Source organism: Mus caroli, unplaced genomic scaffold (assembly GCF_978045245.1).
Source record: "Mus caroli unplaced genomic scaffold, Mus_caroli_1 scaffold_12, whole genome shotgun sequence".
NCBI classification, from domain to species: domain Eukaryota; kingdom Metazoa; phylum Chordata; class Mammalia; order Rodentia; family Muridae; genus Mus; species Mus caroli.
The window spans coordinates 66,379,018-66,403,015 of NW_028227267.1; the positions used below are offsets into that span (position 1 = coordinate 66,379,018).

The window sequence follows — 23,998 nt, forward strand, 5'->3', positions numbered from 1 at the left end:
CCTGAAATGAAATCTGATGCCCTCATCTGGTGTGTCTGAAGATAGCTACAGTGTACTTATATATAATAAAATAAATAAAATTAAAAAAAAAAGAAAATCCTTTAACTCTTGTACAAAAATTTAAAATAAAGCTGGGCAGTGGTGGTGCACGCCTTTAATCCTAGCACTTGGGAGGAAGAGGCAGGTGGATTTCTGAGTTCAAGGCCAGCCTGGTCTACAGAAGAAGTTCCAGGACAGCCAGGGCTACATGGAGAAACCCTGTCTCGAAAAAACAAAACAAAAAAATTAAAAATAGATATACTAAAGAGGAGAAAAGGAAATTTCCAGACACACACACACACACGTATATAAAATACATTTATTTTGTATGTATGAGGTATGCATGTGTACTCTGGGTGTCCTTGGAGCCCACAATGGTCAGAAAAAGGAGCTGGATCCTCTGAAGCTGGGCTGTGATTGGCTGTGAACCACTGCTACGTGAGTGCTGGGAATCAAACTTGGGTCCTCTGTAAGAGCAGCCAGTGATATGAACCTGTAAGCCATCTTTCCAGCCCTCCTAAGGATATTTAAAATAAACTACTTTTAAAATACAATTTGACATAAAGTGGAACAGCAAAGAATATAAATGCCACATGACAACTGTGTAAATATAAAATATTCAATCTTTCCAAACCCATTTCAAAATTTTAATTTTAATCATATGTATGTGGGAGTGTATGAGTCCAGCCCCTCTGAGGCACCAGATCCCCTGGAGCTGGAGTTAGACAGTTGTGAGCTGTGTGATGTGGGTGCTGGAAATCAGACGTGGGACCTCTGGAAGAGCAGCCAGTGCTCTTAACCACTGAGTCTTCTCTCCAGCCCCATCTCAATGAAGAGGAAACCAAACCCAACCCATACTAATCTATCTTCCTCCCTCTTCCTTCCCCCACAGGTCAGATGGAATCTGAAGACAGTGTACCCTTCCTACCTCTTCCTTCCCCCACAGGTCAGATGGAACCTGAAGACAGTGTGCCCTTCCTCCCTCTTCCTTCCCCCACAGGTCAGATGGAACCTGAAGACAGTGTGCCCTTCCTCCCTCTTCCTTCCCCCACAGGTCAGATGGAACCTGAAGACAGTGTACCCTTCCTCCCTCTTCCTTCCCCCACAGGTCAGATGGACCCTGAAGACAGTGTACCCTTCCTCCCTTTTCCTTCCCCCCCCCCCAGGTCAGATGGAACCTGAAGACAGTGTGCCCTTCCTACCTCAGATGGAACCTGAAGACAGTGTACCCTTCCTACCTCTTCCTTCCCCCCCAGGTCAGATGGACCCTGAAGACAGTGTACCCTTCCTACCTCTTCCTTCCCCCCCCAGGTCAGATGGACCCTGAAGACAGTGTACCCTTCCTACCTCTTCCTCCCCCCCCCCAGGTCAGATGGACCCTGAAGACAGTGTACCCTTCCTACCTCTTCCTTCCCCCCACAGGTCAGATGGACCCTGAAGACAGTGTACCCTTCCTACCTCTTCCTTCCCCCCACAGGTCAGATGGAACCTGAAGACAGTGTACCCTTCCTACCTCTTCCTTCCCCCCACAGGTCAGATGGAACCTGAAGACAGTGTACCCTTCCTACCTCTTCCTTCCCCCCACAGGTCAGATGGACCCTGAAGACAGTGTGCCCTTCCTACCTCTTCCTTCCCCCCACAGGTCAGATGGACCCTGAAGACAGTGTACCCTTCCTACCTCTTCCTTCCCCCCACAGGTCAGATGGAACCTGAAGACAGTGTACCCTTCCTATGTTTATAGACTTTGTTAGTCATGTGAATTTTGAAGTTTTACACCAATATCTTTTTTACATAAATGGTACTGTACTGTATATTCTTTTTCAAGTTACATTTTTAGATTAACCAGGGCTTTGAAAACTTCTCTAGAATGTGGGCAAGGCACCCTTGTGTTCCCTCAAGATTTCTTCTAACTCCACAGGAAACCAAGCTTTTAACCACCTGTCAGTTTCTGTTATGTTACTTACAGTACTTCCAACTCATGAAGCAAAAGCTTAATAAAACCAGATTTACAGATGTTTCATGCTAGAACTATAAAGATGAATTTTTGGTGAGGAATGTTATTTGTGCTGCTATAAAGGAGAGATATTGCAAGAAGTTTTATATTGATGGCACTGTTGAATAGCATTTTATTATTACATATGTAAATGCTAGGCAAGCCCTTTACCACTGAGCCAGGCTCCCAACCCACTGATAAATACCTTCACTGTGGTGGTCTATAGGCAAGGCATAGACACACAGACACACACACACACATAGAGACACACATGCAGGCACAAACATATACACAAATAGCACGGCATCATAAAAATAGCCACCTCTGGATTTATGCCAATGTCACCCTGTTGTTTAACATATAGGACTGTGATGGTATTTAAGAATTGAGACTGTGGACAAAGTTTGGAGCTGAGACAAAAGGATCTAGAGACTGCCATATCCAGGGATCCATCCCATAATCAGCCTCCAAACGCTGACACCATTGCATACATTAGCAAGATTTTGCTGAAAGGACCCAGGTATAGCTGTCTCTTGTGAGACTATGCCGGGGCCTAGCAAACACAGAAGTGGATGCTCACAGTCAGCTATTGGATGGATCACAGGGTCCCCAATGGAGGAGCTAGAGAAAGCACCCAAGGAGCTAAAGGGGTCTGCAATCCTATAGGTGGAACAATATGAACTAACCAGTACCCCCCAGAGCTCATGTCTCTAGCTGCGTATGTATCAAAAGATGTCCTAGCCGGTCATCAGTGGAAAGAGAGGCCCATTGGTCATGCAAATTTTATATGCCCCACTTCAGGGGAACACCAGGGCCAAAAAGTGGGAGTGGGAGGGTAGGGGAGTGGGGGGAAGGGTATGGGGGACTTTTTGGATAGTATTGGAAATGTAAATGAGGAAAATACCTAATAAAAATATTAAAAAAGAAAAAAAAAAGAATTGAGACTGTGGCAAAGAGGGACTTAGAGGGGTGGGGGGGGGGCTCTATACATTTTCTTGTAACATTTGTATATAATTATCAAAATGAAAATTAAATTTAAAATTAAGTTCGTAAACTAAAGCACGATGAAAGAAATTCTACAACCTTTTTGCCACCAAGTTCAGGCTGGCATGTTGCTATACTAAACACCCAGCACCTAAACAGCGTAAAATCCACTTAGACCTGAAAAAATAAGAAAAGGCTACACTGGAGATGACCACTTTAAGCCTAAGGTACAAAGATAAACCTGAAAAGCTACTGGCCTATAGCAACAATGTTTAGATTACTGTATGTTCTTACCTTCATGGGACAGTAGGGTTGATTTAAATGGCTATGTCTATTCACCACAAACAACTCTGCTTCCTTTCCATTTGAAGCCAGCAAGCCGGCCCTACATTTGCATGTTTGTTTCCTAATCTAGTCACCTGTCTTTCCAATAGTGAGCTATTTACTGCTAAGGAGGTTAGATTAGATACTGAAGATTACATGTTCTTTGTAGTCTTTCATAACTTACTGGAATAAGAAATTTACTTCAGTGATCTGATGGGAGCTCTTAGAGACCATTCCCCCTGTTCTGATGCTCACAGAATTCACTGTCAAAGAACAGCTACAAAGTAGCTGACCAGGCCCCCGGGGCATAGCCAATCACTCACTCAGACAGTCAACAGTAACAGTAATTTTTTTCTAGAGGGCTTAAGAGTACTTTATACACGTGGAGGATAATGCATTTGAGGCCAGCCTGGGCAACCTAATGAGAGTCCACCTCAAGAAGAAATAAAATATAAAGCAGGGGCTACAGAGGTGGACCGGTGGGTAAGAATGCATACTGCTCTTGCTGAGGCCCCAAGTTCCATTCCCAGCACCGACACTGAGTGGCTTATAAACATCTACAATTCTAACTTCAGGGGATTCACTACCCTCTCTGGACTTTACTGGCACCTACAGAATAAAACAGATCTTTAAAAAGTCCCATTTGAGTGTTACAGGATATTGGGTAGATGAAGTTGTTTAGACAGGGTGTTTGTCTGTCTAAGAACTGGGATTGCTAGAAGTGGTCTCCCATCTTTGTGACTGCATGCCTGTATACACCTCTGGCACTTGAGGCAGAGTTAAGAGAAGGCAGGAGGATATCAACTTCAAGGCTAGTCTGAGATACATAGTACGATCTTGTCTCTAAAAGCCAAAGACAAGAGTTGACAAGATGACTCAGCAGGTAAAGGCTCTAGCTGCCAAGCCTGATGACCTGAGTTCCACTCTAGAAATCCACAAGGTAGGAAAGAACTGATTCCTGCAAGTTGTCCTCTGACCTCCAAAAGCATGGCCTGGCCGGTGGGTGAGCACCCCTACTACCACCACTAACAAATAAACACATAAATTAACACTGCTAATTTATTTCAGTTGTCCTGTTATGCAACACACATCAGAAGAGTCCCCTTTCTCTCACAAACGGTACTAAATTCCACACGGAGGGCAGGCCTTGCGGTAGTTGTCCTTCACTTAGTATTTTGTTCTCCAGATTGATCCATGTTGTCAGAAATGACAGGATTTCCCCCTTAAAGATGAATGCATACTGTGTGTGTAAATTTTATGGTTATGGATACTTATGCTGACTCTATAACTTGCTTTGTGAATAACCCTGCATTGAACCCAGGAGTCCACACATCCCTGCGTCAGAATGACTCGGTTTCTCTGCGTATATACCAGCAGAGGAATTCTGGGTCATGTGCTAGTACTATTTACTTTTTTGAGGCAGCTCCAGATCACAGAAGCAATAACTTCTACAGTGATACCATGTTTTGCATAGCAATGCAGGATAGTCAAAATAACCGACCTGGGTTTAGTCAATAAGTGCTTGCTTTGCAAGCACAAGAGCCTCAGTTTGATCACTAGAATTCATGTGAAGTTCTGTGTGTGACTAGGGAAGCTCTCTAGTGCTCACTGACCAAGCCAGTCCAGCCTACTTGGTAAGTGGCATGCCAAAGAGAGACTTTGTTACCAAGAAGGTTGATAGTAGGGCTGGCGAGATGGCTCAGTGGGTAAGAGCACCCGACTGCTCTTCCAAAGGTCCAGAGTTCAAATCCCAGCAACCACATGGTGGCTCACAACCATCTACAATGAGATCTGGCGCCCTCTTCTGGAGTGTCTGAAGACAGCTACAGTGTACTTACATATAATAAAAAAAAAAAAAAAAAAAGAAGGTTGATAGTAGTTTTGTCTCAGAATACCTGAGCTTGTGCTCTGGCCTCTACATAGATGTGAACCTCAGATATATATATATATACACCCCACAAACACATGCACCTGCACACACAATGACAACAGTGACAACAACAAAATAATAATAATAATAATAATAATGATAATAATTTTATAATAGCTCTGTACAGCTAAACCCACCTTATGCCTTATAAATGCTGAGGACAGTTCTAGCTTGTATTGTAACTAACAAAGCCAAGGAGGTTACAGTGAGGAGAGCACATGCTCTTTCCTATACTATTATCCAAAACCTAAAGTTTCTTACAATTGCACCCATTAAAACCACCCCATGTTACTTTTAAACTTCTACAAAACCTAGGTAGCCATAGAAAACCACAAATTAAGTCTCATTTCTTTAACCTCTGATCATAAAGTTTAAGAGATTATCAATTTACAGGGTGTGGGAGCAAATCTTTCACACCAGATGTGGTCTAATTTAGTCATCCACTTTCTCATGGGCATTAGTCACAGGCAGCTCCATGGCTCTAATGTTCTGTTACATTTTGGGGAGGCTATCAAGTGCTATACTGTGTGAGTACATTCTAAGCAGTATTTAAAAACCTGTTCAACATAGTAAGAATCCATCAATATTTGCTTATAAATAGACAGATTTCCAAAATTCTATGTATACTACAAAAGGAAATTTCATCATTTCTTTAAATCTTTACAAAGCTAAGGAGACTAAGGTTGGAAAACAATAGATTTCTCTAACTATTTCATGGGCCAGTTTACAAAGAACAGGTTTCCTGTAATTTTCATCAAGATTTACAATTAACACACACCTTCGGTTGGAACCTCAAATATGCTAAGCAAGCTCTACAATGAACTACACACCTCAGTGAATGATTTAAGCTATTACATAAGTGCTAGCATTCACTAAGGTCCTACAAAGGGAACTGTGCTTCACATACATTATTCCATATAAATGCTGAGGACAGTTCTAGCTTGTATTGTAACTAACAAAGCCAAGGAGGTTACAGTGAGGAGAGCACATGCTCTTTCCTATACTATTATCCAAAACCTAAAGTTTCTTACAATTGCACCTAAACCCTAGGCACCCAGTCAGGTGCTAGACACCGCACTCAGCTTTAAGGATACACAAGTATTGCCCTTGAAAAGAACAATTTATTGTGGAATATTTTGGGAGTAAGGAGAGTAGAACTGAAGAATGAACGGGGTTTTATGAATACCAGGTAAGCACTCTACCGTTGAACTATGTATACTACTTCCAGCAGGAAAACAAGCCCAAATGTTTTAAAAACTAGGTCTGAGAAAAAGCTCAGTGGTTAAGAGCACTTGTTGCGTCTGCAGTTCAGTTGAAGACCTGAGTTCAATTCCTAGCACCCACAGAGTGGCTCAAAAATCTGTGACTCCATTTCAAGGGACCCAACACTCTCTTCTGGCCACACATGGTGCACATACATACATGCAGATAAATGCTCATACATTTATAGATTCATAGAAAATAAATACAGTTTTTAAATTTGTAAAGCAGTAAAATTGTTAGTAGGAGTTCACAGGAAATAACAGCAGCAATGGTGGTGGTGGTGGTGGTGGTGGTGGTGGTGGTGGTAGCAGCATCTAGGCTGGGCAGTGGTGGCACACGCTTTTAATCCCAGCACTCGGGAGGCAGAGGCAGGCGGTTTCTGGGCTCGAGGCCAGCCTGGTCCACAGAGTGCGTTTCCTGGAAAGCTAGGGATACACAGAGGAACCCTGTCTCAGAAAAGGAAGGAAGGAAGGAGGGAGGGAGGGAGGAAAGCAAGCAAGCAAGCAAGCAGCATCTAACACATATACAGAACCTACCATGTGCCTGCCACTGCACTTTGGACAGTCTATTAATCTTTCCTATTACCATATAAGTTAGTCTTCATAAGCCTTCTTCTAGACAAGCACACTGTCGAACTGGTTTGTCCATGGTCATGCAGCTACCTACTAAAAGGAAGAATCCAAATCCAGGTACATCTGACTTTGAAGCCCATGATATAAAACCATTATTCTTTACAGCCATCTAATAGAGGGAAAAAAATAACAGAAGTTCTCTCAGTTCAGTCTTGAAAGATAAATGGATGAGGCAGGGTGTAGGACAAATTCTTCACAGATGGAAACCACCCAAGAGGCCTACAGGCAGTGGTTAAGTAGGTTGGAGATAGTGATGTGCAATGCTGAAGAGGAAGTGGAAAGGTTAGATCAGTTTAGCTTGCAGGGTGCTACTGTTCACCAATGTAGAACCTATTCTCTAGGCAGGAAGTACTCATGAAAGATTCTGAGTGTAGAAGAGTCCTTTACATTAGTCACAGGCCCTGGAGGCAGCACGGTGAATGGACAGTTGAAGCAAGAGGTCATTCAACAGACAGGGAAGAGGGAGGAGATGGAGCAGGTTACTCAGAAGCCAAAAGTCCAGCTCACCTCATCTGGTAGGACTGGCTCCCCAGTGAAAAGGAGAAGAGCTAAACGACTGTTAGCAGGTCACTTGAGCCAAGTGGTAGGCAGGACAGGAAGTAATCAGAGATTCCTGTAAGTGGTTGTACCATGAAGGCAGTAATGGACTGAGACATGCTTTCACCTCCGTTAGTCATCTGGCCGTTAAGTAGCAGCAACACTCCAAAATGACTACAAGTGGCACAATTAGCTGAGAATTCTCTCACAGATGTACATCTAAAAATTCATTTTTTTTTCCAAAAATGTCACCCTAATGAAAAAGTGTTCTATCTCTACTCCCAAGTATGGCCTAAGAAGGGCTTTAATTATTTGCCACTTTGAGCCCTTAGCATTTCCCTCTCAACTCATCTGGTAATTTGAAGACTTCATAGTAAAATGTGATCGTAGGTTATTAGACTGGGGACATAGCTCAGTGCCCCAGTGTTTGCCCAGCATGCAAAGAACTCGCAGCTCCATCCCCAGAACTGAAAACAAACAAACAAGTAATACACTGCTTTGTAGAAAGCTGTGCCATCAAATGTCTAATATAAAGCTTTGGCCACAATCAATAACACAGGCGAAAAAGAACACCTTATCCACTCTCAAAGAAGAAAAGTGTTCAGTAGCTGTCCTTTCAGCAGTCTGAGCTCTGTTCCAATGTAAATCTCAGTGGCAACAACTTCAGGTGTCTTAGGGTTTTCAGTTTATTGACTACACCTGCAAGTCAAGCACAAACCAAACCCTGCTGGCAAGCTCGAGCACATACTGTAGTCTTATTCACACTGACAATTCACATATGAAGATGTTGCTCAAGATTGGTACTGTGCTGCCCCCACTGAAAACTTAAAGTGCCAGTGAAGGAGCAGAAAGACTTTTAAATGGTGCCCGTGCCCTTTGCATCCTTCATGGGAGCCTTTAGGTCAAACTACAACCTTTATGCTAAAATATAAAATCTGTCTAATGAACGCTTTGACGTGTGTGATTTGCTTTCTTTTTAATTCAAAATTCCCACAACATGGGAATACAGGAGAGTAGTAAAAGCAGCTGGTTCAGCCATGAAGAGTTTTTTATTCTTCTTTCTGCCTTCCAAGTTTCAGGATTTGCAGGGTTCGACTACATTTAAAAGAAAAAAAAAAAACATAAAACCTCTCATGGCATAAAAGAGGAAGACACGAATAGAAAAAGAAAAAAAAATCCCCAAACAAGAAAAGAAACTTGAAAATTTTGGGGTGGAGAGGTCAAACAAAAAGATTTCATAACTCAGTTCTTTGAGTTCCTAGTTCTCTGCTGCGGATACCAGCAGCAACGCCGCAGCTCAAAGCCTCTGCTCTAGAGCTTCAGACGCATGACTTTCTTTCTTTTTTTTTTTTTTTTTTTTAATTTTTTTTTTGTTTGTTTGTTTTTTTGTTTGTTTTTGGTTTTTCGAGACAGGGTTTTTCTGTGTAGCCCTGGCTGTCCTGGAAATCACTTTGTAGACCAGGCTGGCCTCGAACTCAGAAATCCGCCTGCCTCTGCCTCCCAAGTGCTGGGATTAAAGGCGCGCGCCACCACGCCCGGCAACGCATGACTTTCAAAGCAGAGAAACTAACGGACAGTTAGGGTACACTGTAGATGACACTTAACAACGCTTAGTGAACTAGTGAAATTCTAAGAGGTTTTAAGCATAAAATACGCTGCAGAAGAAATTAGCCACCAGACAGTGGACAGAAGCCCACTCTCCATCCTTCAGGACAGGATTCCACTCCCATAACCCCTGTATTTCAGAACAGGAGGATCTTGACTAGGACGAGGGCTGTTTTGTGTTTGTTCAATCTCATTATAATTCCATCGCTTCCTACCCTTGCCATTTTTCAGCTGCTAACGAGTTCTCTACTAACCACTTTCGACGTAGCTGGAGATCCAGTGTGCAGTTGGTAGGGTGGCACACGCCTGTAATCACAGCACTGAGGAGGACTACAGCAGTTTGGAGCCCAGCCAGGGCTATAGAGCAAGATGATGGGGCAGGGGATTGATGATAAAACTGCTCTCATGGTTCTGAATATTATCTTACATTTCCACAATTGTTACGTCATTTATATGACCTAGACAAGAAAGTTATTACAGATGAGATTATTAATCAGAAAAAGTGTCAATAAAAAAGCAAAGTAATAAGTGTGGTGTTGAATGTCTTTGATTGAAGCCCTGGGAGGCAGAGGTCAGCCTGATCTGCATAGTGAGTTCTAGGCCATCCATGTCTACACAGTGAGACCCTGTCTCAAACAGACAAACAAACAATATTATAATGGCAAGCTGGGCTGGAGAGAGAGCTCTTCTCTTAAAGGCCAAGGCTCACAACCAAAGGATAAAAATACAGTGAAACCCTTTATTTTAGGTACTAACCAAACAACAACAACAACAACAAAGCCACTAATACCTACACAAAAGGCAGCTCCTCAAACAAGGCCCAGAAGCAGGAGTAAAGCACGGTTTCTACCTCCTTTAGTTTCAGAACGCTGCATTCAAAGGACATTTAAAATGCAATCACGCCCACCCGCTCACTCTTCTCCAAGATTTGCTCACACAAAACAATTAGGCAGGCATTAAAGTGAACAGGAAATAACAGGACCAAAAATAAGAGGTGTGGCATCACTTCTGGTGAAGCTTTGCAGCTGTGAATGAATGCAGATCACTGTCCAGACAAGAGAGCATCAGCTCGGGGCTTGGAGCCCGAGACAATGGACGGTTCCTGCTCAGTCCTGTCTGCCATGCTCTGCTTTGCTTTCCTTTTCCTTTTTTTTTTTTCTTTTTCTTTTTCTCTTTAAAAATCAGGACCGTGGCCTGGAGAGATGGCTCAGCGGTTAAGAACACTGACTGCTGTTCAGAAGGTCCTGAGTTCAAATCCCAGGAACCACATGGTGGCTCACAACCACCCATAATGAGATCTGACGCCCTCTTCTGGTGCATCTGAAGACAACTACAGTGTACTTATGTATAATAATAAATAAATCTAAAAAAAAAATCAGGACCGTGAGCTGCCAGACTGGCCTTGAACTCAGTTTGGGCTGAGAGGAACTTGAACTCTAGATCCTCCTGCCTCCACCTCTCCAGTGCTAAGACTGCTGGCATTTACCACCATGCTTGGCCTCACACCCCACTTGGTAAGAGACTTAAAACTATTTCCAACTCTGGGAAACCCAAGAAAAATGTTACACAGAATCCAACACTGCTGAAGTCAAGTGCTTATGCTAAAGTTTTTATATGTGAGATGACGTCACACATTGCAAGTATCTGAGATCCTTTTATTAAAGTGATTTAGGCTTGGGGCTGGCGAGCAGCACTTGCTTCTGCTGTAGAGGACTCAGGCCCTGTTGCCAGCACCCACGTGACAGCTTACAACAGCCCGGAACTCCAGTTCCTGAGGATCCAGTCCTCTTTTGGCCTCTGAGAGCTACCGGCATGTACATGGTACACATATGTACATGCAGGCACGATACTCATATACATAAAATAAATCTTATTTAAAAAGACAAAATGGTGAGCAGTGGTGGCATGCACCTTTAATTCCAGCACTCAGGAGGGAGAGGTAGCAGGAGCTCTGTGGGTGTGCAGCCAGCCTGATCTTTGAAGCTCCAGGGTATCCAGGACTATAGAGAGAGTGCCCCTCCCCCACCCCACCCCCCCAAGCCTTAAAATGGGTGTGTACCACTGCAGACTCTGCAGTGTGAAATAACCACGAATTTGCCTGGCTGGACAACAGAATAAAACTCTGCTCAGTCACTCACACACAGAGCGACACGAGTCGGTCCTTTCCTACACAGCATGTGTTAATATGTAATTCTGCTAAAGAACAAGTTGGTATCCAATCATACAGACTATCGATGGTTTTCGCTCAGCTGTAAGTAAACACACCTGTACTTCAAGTGCCTTTCATTTCACTTCCGTTTTAAGTGTAAGACACGGTCATTTTACAATGTCCTTGATGCAATCTGGTGAAAATAAGCTGGTACAAAAGGAGATTAGACTCTGAGATTCTTGCGGGTCTGAGGAGAGCGCCGAGTAAGCCTCTCGCAGACCTCATTTATCCTGGCTTGACTCGGGATTCAGGTTTAACTGGTTCCCCTGTCTACTTCAGCTGAGAAATAGGCATATTTTGATAAGAGAAAAATATGGGAAGGAAAAGAAAGACAAAACACTACAATGGTAGAGTGGCGAGAAGTCATTTTAACGTGGGAGGAACCCGCCAACACCCTTGCCCTTGCGCAGTTAGTTTGCATGGGCCGGTGCTACCCGTACAGTTCAGAAGTTAATGTCCAGGATGACCTTGCTTCACCAGGGAAGGTTGTAGAAGTGATTCCTGTGTATTAAGAGGCTCAGATCCTCCTCATGGCTTAAATGCTATAAAGCCTTACACGAAGATGGTCATGACACTTTAGCTGTTAAAGGACTAAGTCCATTCTATGAACAATTGACTTAAATCTCTAATGATTCCAAATTCTGAGGAAATAAGTCTCAAAAGTACCACCATCTACTGTCTGCCAAGGCAGATAACATTTATGACACTAATACTATCCTCCTCTCTCTGAGCACTCAATAGACTCCCCCTTATTTTAAAAAATTATCATTACTAATCTTAGTTTCCTTTCTCCTAATATCAAAATGAAATGGGGAAAGAATTTTTAGTTGTTTTTTCCCACTATGGTGAAAACCACCTCACTCAGAAATAACTGGTCTATGCATAGCACCTTCTTAGAAAACAGTGCTTTCAAACCAACTATTATTATGGAGGGGTCTTAGAAGTCGGACAATAGAAGCATACGAATCAGTGGTTATGTTAGACAGGTCCTTTTGGGTAAAGGGCAGAAACTATATCATAAACTCAGAAGATTTAGAAACACTTTCGTGTTTCCTTAGAACAACAATGAATATCAGATATAATGAGAGACATCTGGGAGATTATTATTCACCAAGTCCTTATAGCCAAAACTTGTAAGCCCCTTTAAGAAGACTGTGTCACTATCATCTTGTTTCTTTTAATAAAAGCAATGACTTGGGATATGTAGAGAAAGTGAGCCAAACGTGCACAGTATACCCACCACACCCCTCAAAAATAATTTTTTAAAGGGTTTGGTAAGGAGCTGTCAAAAAAGAGCTGAGCCTAAGGAAAGGCATGACTTGGGTGAGTCAAGCGAACTCCCTGCTCACACAACCCCAGACGGTGTCCCCAGATGAGAGACAAAAAAATGGGGAATCAGGAGAAACCGCCTGGATGCTTCGGGAGTGGATGGCGGGCGCGGTCGCTCTACCCACCTCCCGCTAGGTACCCGTCCAGCAGTCACCGGGGACGCCGGCGGACAGCCGCCCGGTCCTCCCCGCGCCCTGCAGCGCCTCCCGCCGCTGCCTCCATCCCCGCTCCTCGAGTCCCCGAGCCGTCGCCCGGCGAGGGCCGTTCCCCGCGGCGCGCTCGGCACCTTTGATGACGCGCTCGGTCGTGGAGAACTGAGGGCGCCTCACGGACATGGTCTCCTCCCGGCTCCGGCGGCCCGCTGGACGCAAGCCGCCGCCTTCCTCCTAGGCGGGCTGCGCTCGGCGAGCGGGCAGCCACCGTGCCGGGCCCCGGAATACGGGGCGTCCTCGGACGGCGGCGGCCGCAGCGCCGCTCCCTCCCTGCGGCGGCGCCCGCGGCTCGGCGGGGACGACCGCGTCGAGAGCTACGGCGACCGCGGCTGAGGGACACAACTAGGGAGACCGCGGCTGCGCGCGGCTGGGGCCCCGCGTGCGCGCCTCCGCGCTCACAACTTCCCGGCGGCCTCGCGGGCCGCCGCCGCGCTCTGCGCACGCGCGGATCTCGGGTCTCAGCTCCGGATTCACTGCTGACCGCCGTCCGCCTCGCAGGGGGCAAATGCTCTGGACAGCCAACCCTGACCTGTAGCTTCTCAAACCAGCCGCTGGGACCGCGGAAGCAGCTGCGACCTTGGGACCAGGCAGGTGTCCTGATTCTTGGTGGCTGCCACCGAGTCTGTGTCCCTCTCATCCATCAGAGAGAGCCCCTATCTTCTTCTCATGAACGCTCTCTCCTTACCACTGGGGTCCTCCACCCAGTTTGTCTCCATTGGAAATTAACCATTCTACCCTGTTTCTCAGGTTACCCTCTCCCATTCACCAACCCCCAAACTTTGAAACCCCTGTCAACTTCATGTTTGTTGCATACAGCTTGTATCTAGCAGCCCAAGTACCTCCGCGCCCATCCTACTCCAGTTCAGCACCTGGGAGGGTGGAACCCCGTTTCTGAGAAGCGGTGTCTCCCTTTCTGCATACATGAGACAGCAGAGTCACGCACTGCCTTCTGGGACGCTAGCCCAGGCTTCCTTGAGGAAGGGAATTGACTTCTAACCGATGTCCCCTTATATTGTCACCTGCCTACTTGGACGCATCTATTCCACTGTGGTACAGTGACACCGCACCTGCCTCCCTATCCTGTGTAGTGTGTGTGTGTGTGCGCGCTCGCGCGCGCGCTGTGTGTGAGTGTGCGTGAGCATGTATGTGTGGTGTGGAGTAGGTGTGTGTGCATGCACGAGGTGTTTGTATTTGTGTGTGCTGGTGAGCTGGCCCATACGAGCACATATGGAGGCCAGAGGTCGAGGTAGGGTGCCATCCTCTAGTGCTCCTACCTTTAATTTAATAGACAGGGTTCCATTAAACTTGAAGCTGACATGCCTGCTAGACTGGAAGGCCAGCAAATCCTCTCACCTGTCCCTCTGCCTGTCCCCTTTCCCCCATAGCACTGAAGTTACAAACGCTGAGGTTGTACCCAGGTTCTATTTGAATGCGGGGATTCAAACAGAACCCCATGCTGGTGTTTCACTGAGCCATTTTCCTCAGCCCCCTCCTCATATGTTTTTTATTTTGTTTTATTTTTGCAGTGATGGGAACTTGCAATCCCATAGTCAAGTTTCACAATCTGGCTTATTTTTAGGTTAAAAACTGGCCATTATCGATCCTTAATTAGAAGCCTCTTTCTCACTGAGGACAGGACTTGGCCAGGCAAAAAGTATTTTAATTTTTTTTTCTTTTAGCAATGATAATGAAATATTGAAACTTAAATCCAAGGAAACATGTACAATTTATAGGCCAACCAGTCTTCATAGTTACTACAATGGCCAATAAGTAAGCACATGTGGCACTGTAAATTAAATTTTAGTAGTTCAGTTTCCTCTTGTGTATTAGCCAAACTTCAAGTGCTGGCTGCATTATTGAATGTGATAAGACATTTTCATCATTGTAGAAAGGTTTGGCTTGGCTTGGTTTGGGGATTTTGTGTGTTTTGTCTTTAGAAACAGGTCTTATGTCATTCAAACTAACCTGGAACTCGATACATAGCCAAGAATGACGGTGAGCTACTGATCCTCCTGCCTCCACCTCCCGAATGATGGGATTATTGCTATTTACCACCTTGCCCAGGCATTGCAGGAAGTACTGTGGGGTAATTAAGAGACTATAGGGTCAAGACTAAGTCTCCCCTAATATAGATTTGTGTACAGAAAGGAGGTCTAGCATATGGACTAGAATCAGACCCTACCTTGTCTCCTGTTGTCTTGACCTAATCTTTCACAGTAAGGCACACTTGAGGCAGGAGCCCTTCAGAGACTAAATAGAATTTGGTTTTGTTTTCACGGAGTCTGATTTCAGGCTTCCACAATGAGAACAGTTGTGATATTTTAAGAGAGTTCTCTATTTAAGAAGCAGTCAGAGTGCTATACCTCCATTGAACAGACATGGAAACAGATGCTAACACCCACAGGATTGCTAAAACCAAAAAGCTTTGGGAAACTCTAACCCAAAAGGAAACAATAGATTATTCAATATTAGTTATGGAAAGTCTATCAACTACTTGGATTTTTTTTTTTTCTTCGAGATAGGGTTTCTCTTTGTAGCTCTGGCTGTCCTAGAACTCATTCCATAGACCAGGCTGGCCTCGAATTCACAGAAATTCACCTGCCTCTGCTTTCCAAGTGCTGTGATTAAAGTTGTGTGCCATTACACTGGATTACCTACTTGGATCTTAAATTAGAACCACCTCCATGACATAAAAAATTTAGCATTCAGAAGGTGGAGGCAGGAGGATCAGAATATTTATTATGTAGTTCTTTTTCCATTAGACTCTAAAGGTGGAGACTATATCCTGTGTCTAGGTTGGTCTTTTTATATAAGATGCTCATTGCTTAGTAGAATAACAAAGTTACCTCCTTTTAAAATAATTTCATATGCTCTTGTACACAGAGTCTGAGTGAAGTATAACTGGACGATTGGGATATTATCTTAGTTAGGTTTCTTTGCTGTAATAAAGCACCATGACCCAAAACAACTTGGGAAGGAAACGGTTTATTTCAGCTTATATGTCATGGTCACAGTCCTTTGTGAAGAGACTTGTGTGGTGTGTGAGTTCAAGGTGTAAGAAATATGCCTCGGGCTGGTGAGATGGCTCAGCAGGTAAGAGCACCCGATTGCTCTTCCAAAGGTCCTTAGTTCAAATCCCAGCAACCACATGGTGGCTCACAACCATCCTGAACAATATCTGACTCCCTGTTCTGGTGTGTCTGAAGACAGCTACAGTGTACTTACATGTAATAAATAAATAAATCTTAAAAAAAAAAAAAAAAAAAAAAAAGAAATATGCCTCATATTCAAGCCATAAGGAATAGGAATATATATGTATATGTATGTATGTATGTATATGTGTATATGTGTATATATATATATATATGTATATGTATACACACACATATTCATCTCACTGATATCTGCCTGCCTCTGCCTCCCAAGTGCTGGACCTAAAGATGTGTGCCACCATGCCTGACTCATTGTTATATTTTTAAAATTATTTGTATGTGCCACTGCCTACAGAAACCAGAGATGTTGGACACTATCCCTGGTGCTGGAGTTATGGGCAGTTAAGAGCCACTTAACATGGGTGCTAGGAATTGAACTCAGGTCCTTTGCAAAAGCAGTACATATTCTTAACCGCTAGGCATTTCTCCAGTCCTAAGCCATCTCTCCAGGCCCTGGACTTATTTATAAATCTATTTTGTTGAGATTTTTTTTTAAAAAAAGATTTACTTATTTTATGTCTATGAGTATACTGTAGCTGTCTTCAGACGCACCAGAAGAGGGCATCGGATCCCATTACAGATGGTTGTGAGCCACCATGTGGTTGCTGGGAATTGAACTCAGGACCTCTGGAAGAGCAGTCAGTGCTCTTAACCACTGAGCCATCTCTCCAGACCTTTGTTGAGATTTTGAATTACATGTATTTATTGCATATGTACTCATACATTCAAGTCTCACTGCACACATATGGAATTTGCAGGAGTTGTTTTTCTATTTCCTTAATGTTGGTCCTGTGCAATGATCACAGGCCATCAGGCTTGTTAGCACATGATTTATCCACCGAGTATCTCAAAGTCCTGACCTTAGATTTCTGATTCTCCTTGTCTCTACCTCCTGAGTGCTGGCATACCACCAAGTTTATGTGGCCGAAGGATGGAGTCCAGCCTTGTGTATGCTAATGAGACACTCCACCAACTGAGCAACTCCCCCAGCCCTCAAGAAAACTTGTGTTTCCATTTTAAATACTAAGATATAATTTTAACACGACACAAATTCACCCTTGTTTTTATAAGGGAGGAGGTGGTTACATGAAGACCATGAGAGGGGGGAAAATCTATATAAAATTAAGAAATTATCCTGCATGAAAAATCTCGCCCTAATGAATGCCAGTAGATGCTGATCTCTTCCTTTCATGTGCACATTTATCAACTCAAAATAAATGTAGCCAGGCAGTGGTGGTGCGCACCTTTAATTGCAGTCATTGGGAGGCAGAGTCAGGTGGACCTCTGTGAATTCTTGGCCAGCCTGGTTTACATGGAGTGTTCCAGGACAGCCAGGGCTATGCAGAGCAAAGAACCCATCTTGAAAAACAAAAACAAAACAAAACAAAATAAACTCAGTCCAGTCAGGTGTGGTGGTGTACATTTCTAGTCTTAGCACAGAGAGCCAGTAGTTCAAGGACTTCCTGGCTACTTAGCAAGTAGCTTTGGCCAGGTAAGATCCAGTCTCAGATGACAAAACGAAACAAGTCCGTAATAGAGCATTTGACTAGTACAACAAGGCCCCAAGCTGGAACTTCAGTGCCAGAATGACAGACAATGGAACTAGGGATGAGACTCAGGAGTTACCTCCCATGCGAGAAATCTTAGATTTACTTCTCAGACACACACACACACACTTCCCTATATAAAACCAACTCAGTGATTTCAGGTAGGGATTTTCTAAGCACAAAAGTAATTAAAGTAATTAAAGACGACTATGTGTGACTACTTGAAAAAGATAAACACAATGAGAAAGCCTAAGAGGAAGTATTTGCATCTCATGTGTCAGGATAAAGAATAGCCTTTCAAAAAACAAACCCAACCCCCTCCAAACCAAACAACAACATCGGCAAAAAGCAAAAACCAGCAGGGCAATACAAGTTGAAAAAAATGTCAAACAGAGCTGGGCAGTGGTGGCACACGCCTTTAATCCCAGCACTTGGGAGGCAGAGGCAGGCAGATTTCCGAGTTCAAGGCCAGCCTGGTTTACAGAGTGAGTTCCAGGACAGCCAGGGCTACACAGGGAAACCCTGTCTCAAAAAACCAAAAAAAAAAAAAAAAAGAAAAAAAAGTTCCTGATGTTTTTAGACATAGTGGTGTATGGCTGCAATCCCAGCACTTGAGGAGTAGAGACAGAAGGATCACCACAAATTTGAGGCTTATTACACAGGAGGTTCTAGGCCAGCCAAAGCTACCCAGCAAGATGAGTTCCTATCTCTACAACCCCAAAAAATCAAATTAAAAAAAAAATCAAGGGTTGGGGAGACAGCCCAGTGGGTTAGAGAATTTGCTATGCAAGCATGAGGACCTGAGTTCAAATTTCTAACATATAAAATCTGGGCATGCTACATAAAACCTCAACACTGAGGCGTAGACACAGGAAATCCTAGGAACTTACTAGCCCAAACTGCAGGCAAGCTCTTGTTCAGCGGGAGACAACAGATCAATATAAGAATGTCTTCTTTTGGCACCCATGTGTATACATTCCCATGTATACAACACACACACTGCACAGAAACAAGAATAAGAATACATGAGGTGATAAAATGTAAGAATGGGACCAGCCTGCTAGTTCAGACCTATAATCCCAGATTCTTGGGAGCCTCAGGCAAACTAGAAAGTTCAAAGAGATCCTAGGGCACAAGGTAAGTTGAAGGAAGGCTTGGATGACTTAATGAGATGATGTTTTGAAATTAAAAGTGTGTGTGTGTGTGTCTCTGTGTGTGTGTGTGTATCTGTGTGTGCTCCTATAGTATGATCTTAGCACCTAAATGGCTGAGACTGGGAGATGAAGGAGGAGTTCAAGGCCAGTGTTAGCTACATCATGAGTTCAAGACCAATATGGGATACACAGGAAGAAAACAAAAAACAAATGAAGGCGAGAGCTGTATTTCTAGCATGGGAAACAGGGAGAAAGATTGCACATTCTAGCGGGGCGGTGGTGGCGCATGCCTTTAATCCCAGCACTTGGGAGGCAGAGGCAGGCAGATTTCTGAGTTCAAGGCCAGCCTGGTCTACAAAGGGAGTTCCAGGACAGCCAGAACTATACAGAGAAACCCTGTCTCGAAAAACCAAAAAAAAAAAAAAAAAAAAAGATTGCACATTCTAAGCCAGCCCGAGGGAGCTACACAGTGAGATCCTGTCTCTAACAACCAAGGTTCGCTGAGCTAACCACAACCCGTGTCTCTCTTTCTTACTACTTTCTGCATGGGACAAAATTGGCAAATACATTTGAAATGACAAAGATTAACATTCAGTTATTTGTGGTGGTGCATGTCTGTAGTCACAGCCGCCCCTAGAAGCTGAGGCAGGAGGGTCAAGAGGTCAAAACCAGAACTGGGTATGGCAGGTATATACGCCCACAATTTTAGAGAAGGAGCTGGGAGGATCAGTTCAAGGTCATCTCCCACTACACACTGAGTAGGAGTCCAGCCTGGGCTCTGCTAGATTTTGTCTTTAAAAAATCAAATAAAGAAAAGAAGGAACAAAAAGAGAACAAACAAAAAGGGCTTAGGAGAGGAGTAAGCTGTATTTTGAAACCTTGTTTCGAAAAAACAGATGGGATTCATGTTTCACTGGATTTTTTATTAATTACTTTAAATTTAGGTTGCCATCCCAGGGCTTGTGAGACTTAGAGTATGTCCCTAAGCACTGCATACATCTTAATTAATGACCTCTAAGAAATAAATGATAGCAGCCCTTTTAATTTAACAAAAGCACAGGGAGTCACTGTTTCTTACTGCATTGTGAAACTAACCTGGCTTCAGTTTCTACTTATATGAAGCCATGAAATCTCAGCTAAGGACAAGCCGAAGACTGAAGAATGCTTTAGAAACAAAGACTCAAACAAGCCTGCCTGCCTTTCTTTCTCTTCCTTCCTTCCTCCCTCCTTCCTTCCCTCCCTCCCTCCCTCCCTCCCTCTCTCTCTCTCTCTCTCTCTCTCTTTTTCTTTCTTTCTTTCTTTCTTTCTTTCTTTCTTTCTCTCTCTCTCTCTCTCTCTCTCTCTCTCTCTCCCTTCCTTCCTTCCTTCCTTCCTTTCTTTCTTTCTTCCTTCCTTCCTTTCTCTTCTTTCTTTTTCTCTCTCTCTTTGTTCCTTCCTTCCTTTCTTAAGAATTATTTATTTTATTTATAGGGCACCAGCTCCCATTACAGATGATTGAGAGCTACCATGTGGTTGCTGGGAATTGAACTCAGGACCTCTGGAAGAGCGGTCAGTGCTTTTAACCGCTGAGCCATGTTGCCAGCCCTAAAACAAGCATTTCTAATGATTGATTTTTTTAAATGTGTTTTGTTGGGATGTATGTATATATGTATGTATGTGTGAGGGTGTCAGACTCCTGGAACTGGAGTTACAGACAAGTGTGAGCTGCTATGTGGGTGCTGGGAATTGAACCTGGGTCTTCTGGAAGAGCAGCCAGTGCTGTTAACCACTGAACCACCTCTCCAGCCCCAAAACAAGCATTTCTAAAACAGCTACCCAGTTGTTTTGTAGTGTATAGCCTCTGATTCATGTGAAAAGTACTACATATGTGTGGACCATGTACATGTATGAATAGGCACAGGTGCACATATGCAGGTGTGTGTTCAGAAGCTATAGGGGACATTGGGTGTCATTTCTCAGTCTCAACTTTATTCCTTTAAGACAGGATCTCTGAGCCTGGAGCTATGCTGGCAGCCAGCAGGCCCAGCAGTTCTGGGGTTTAAATTCAGTCCTCACGCCTGCACATGCCCTACTGACCTATTTCCCAGCTAGTCCTCTTTGCTGTTGTTTAAGTTTTCTTTAAAAATTCCCAAGAAACATAGCCGGGCGTGGTGGCTCACGCCTTTAATCCCAGCACTCGGGAGGCAGGCGGATTTCTGAGTTCAAGGCCAGCCTGGTCTACAAAGTGAGTTCCAGGACAGCCAGGGCTACACAGAGAAACGCTGTCTCAGAAAACCAAAAAAAATAAAAAAAATAAAAAAAATAAAAATTCCCAAGAAACAATGTTTTTTTTTAATTTAATTTATAAATTTTATATGCATGAGTATTTTTCCCATATCTATGTATATTGTCTGGTGCCCAAGAAGGCCCAGTGATGGCATCAGATCCCTTGAAAGTAGAATGAGAGGGCTGGCGAGATGGCTCAGTGGGTAAGAGCACCTGACTGCTCTTCCGAAGGTCCAGAGTCCAAATCCCAGCAACCACATGGTGGCTCACAACCATCCGTAACGAGATCTGGCACCCTCTTCTGGAGTGTCTGAAGACAGCTACAGTGTACTTACATATATATATATAAAAAAAAGATGCTTTTCATTAGAAAAAAACTTTAAAAAAAAAAAAGAAAATAGAATGAGAAATGTTAGCTGGGAGTCAAATCCCCATCCTCTATGAGAGCAGCAAGTGCTCTAACCACTAGACCATCTCTCCACCCTCAATACTATTTTTTTGAAATTAGCAAATAAAGCAACATTTCACTAGCCCATCTTCCTATGTGTGTGTCTTTATACTTCATTCTAATTCATTCCCTGCCTTCAGCTTCCTTTCTATTTTGAGACAGCATCTCCTAAACATCCTAGGCTGGCTTTGAATTTACCTTGTAGCCCAAGTGGGCCTTACACTTCCAACTACGATTGTCTTGGCCTCCCAATTAGCTGGGATTATAAGTCTGTGTCACCAGGTCATGTTAAAATATATATTCCTTGAAATTAGGAAAACATGTGTGTGTTGTATGTACATAGTGTATGTGGTGGTGGTGGGGGAGGCCAGAAAAGGACATCACGACCTACCTTAGTTTTCTGAGATGCGGTCTATTATTGAACCTGGAGCTGGGCTGGCTGGTAGCAATTCCCAGTGAACATGGCCCATGCCAGGAATCCCAGCACTTGATAGACTGAAGACAAGTGTTAATGAGTTTGCGGCCAGCCTGGGCTACATAGTAAACTCTTTTATCTTTGCAAAACAAAACAAACTGATTTAGATGGCCACAGATGCTGCTGCTCACTGGCTTGCTTCAGCTTTCACAGCCACTCTTCTCATACAGGCCAGATCCACAGCCCAGAGCGGCACTGCTCGCGGGACTGGATCACTTACCAATCAAGGCAGTGCCCCAGAGGCATGTCCACAGGCCAATCTGATAGAGGCAATTTCTCAATTGAGGGTCCCTCTTCCCCCCTCCCCCCTGCCTCGTATCCTGTCAACTGACTCCTGCAACAGTCCATTTTTATGCATTGCAGATATTTCTAAGAACATGAAGCAGATTTGCCATTTTGGCTTCAAAGTTCTCAGATGCCAGCTCCCCCTTCCTGACACACTCTGATTCCCATCTGCTTCTCCAAGCTCAGCTCAGTGCCTTCCTCTGGGGCTGTTACAGGTGGGGCAGCCTGGTCCTCCTGTACATCCTAGCTTACACTGTCCTACCTCTTGCTTTGATGGTCCTTTAGCTTGGAACATTTTTCTTCTCCTAGACTTTTACAGAGCCACACCCAAATCAAATGACCTCTGGTGTGCACCCTTCTCTGACACCCAGCACCCACATAAAAAGCCAGGGTTGCAATGGGTCCTGGAATCTCAGCAGTGGGATTGGGGTGGAGTCCAGCTCCAGGCTCCAAACTCCAGACTGGACCCCATCTCAAGAGAATAAGGTAGACTGTGATGTTCTCTTCTGGCCTCTGTACTAGTGTAAGCATTCTTATAAACACACACCATGCACGGGTGCCCCCCTCCCTAAAAAAAAACCCAAATAAATAAACCATCATCATTCCTAGGAAAGAAAACTTCAAGTCTTTCAGTGTTCATTCATTTTCAAAATAAAGGGCAAGAACCAACGCCAGAGCATGTATTACTGGGCCTTCCGTTAGAAACTGTGACTTGGGACTTGTGTACAGGACACCATCAGACCACAGCTTAAAAGAGTCCACTTGTGGACCTGCAGTTATAGGGAGCAGGAGAGGACAGATATGATCAAAGCAGAATATATATACATATATATATATATATATATATATATATATATATATATGTGTGTGTGTGTATGTGTATATATATATATATATATATATATATATCACAGCATCTCCATGAAATAAACAACTTCATACAATGAGTAGAGATAATTTTTTAAAAAAAAAAAGCAGACAGTTGTGGGACACTTGAAAGAATCTCTCTCTCACTTTGGGAAGAAATGAAACAAAAATATTTGTTTCTTCCTTTTTTTTTTTTTTTTTGGTTTTTCGAGACAGGGTTTCTCTGTATAGCCCTGGCTGTCCTGGAACTCACTTTGTAGACCAGGCAGGCCTCGAACTCAGAAATCTGCCTGCCTCTGCCTCCCGAGGGCTGGGATTAAAGGCGTGTGCCACCATGCCTGGCTTGTTTCTTCCTTATTAGCATCTATAAGTAAACACATCGCCCCCACCCCCGACCCATCTTGAATTCCTGACCCTCTTGCCTCTACTTCCCAAGTGCTGTAATGCTGTGCTACACACCCCAACAGACTAATATACAGTTTAAGAGAAAACGCCTTATTTACAATTACCTCAGCACAGGGTTCATCGGGGGCCTCCATTGAGAGAGGACCTTAGAGTTTGTGAAAATGCAGGTGGACTTGGTGGACCTAATTTATTTGTTCAAAACCTCAGTGTTTAGAGTAACTATGAGTAAACCAGAAGGCACAGAAGTAAACCCCAGAGCCTCATGGGAGAAGTACTTCTTGTC

General features: G+C 43.9%; 1 protein-coding gene across 4 annotated transcripts in view; it reads right to left on the minus strand.

The window, feature by feature from the left end:
• Window positions 1-13,412, minus strand: part of Ppp3cc (protein phosphatase 3 catalytic subunit gamma) — a 74,085-nt gene extending 60,673 nt beyond the window's left edge. The window contains exon 1 of one of the 4 annotated variants that reach the window (XM_021181837.3): window positions 13,132-13,411. In XM_021181837.3, the coding sequence (XP_021037496.1) occupies window positions 13,132-13,180 (49 nt within the window). In that variant the 5' untranslated portion in view covers window positions 13,181-13,411. Of the gene's footprint in view, window positions 1-12,970; window positions 13,098-13,131 lie in introns of those variants that run through there. The other 3 variants (XM_021181836.2, XM_085828746.1, XM_021181838.3) reach the window with 3 other exon arrangements.
• Between the last annotated feature and the right edge of the window lie 10,586 nt (window positions 13,413-23,998).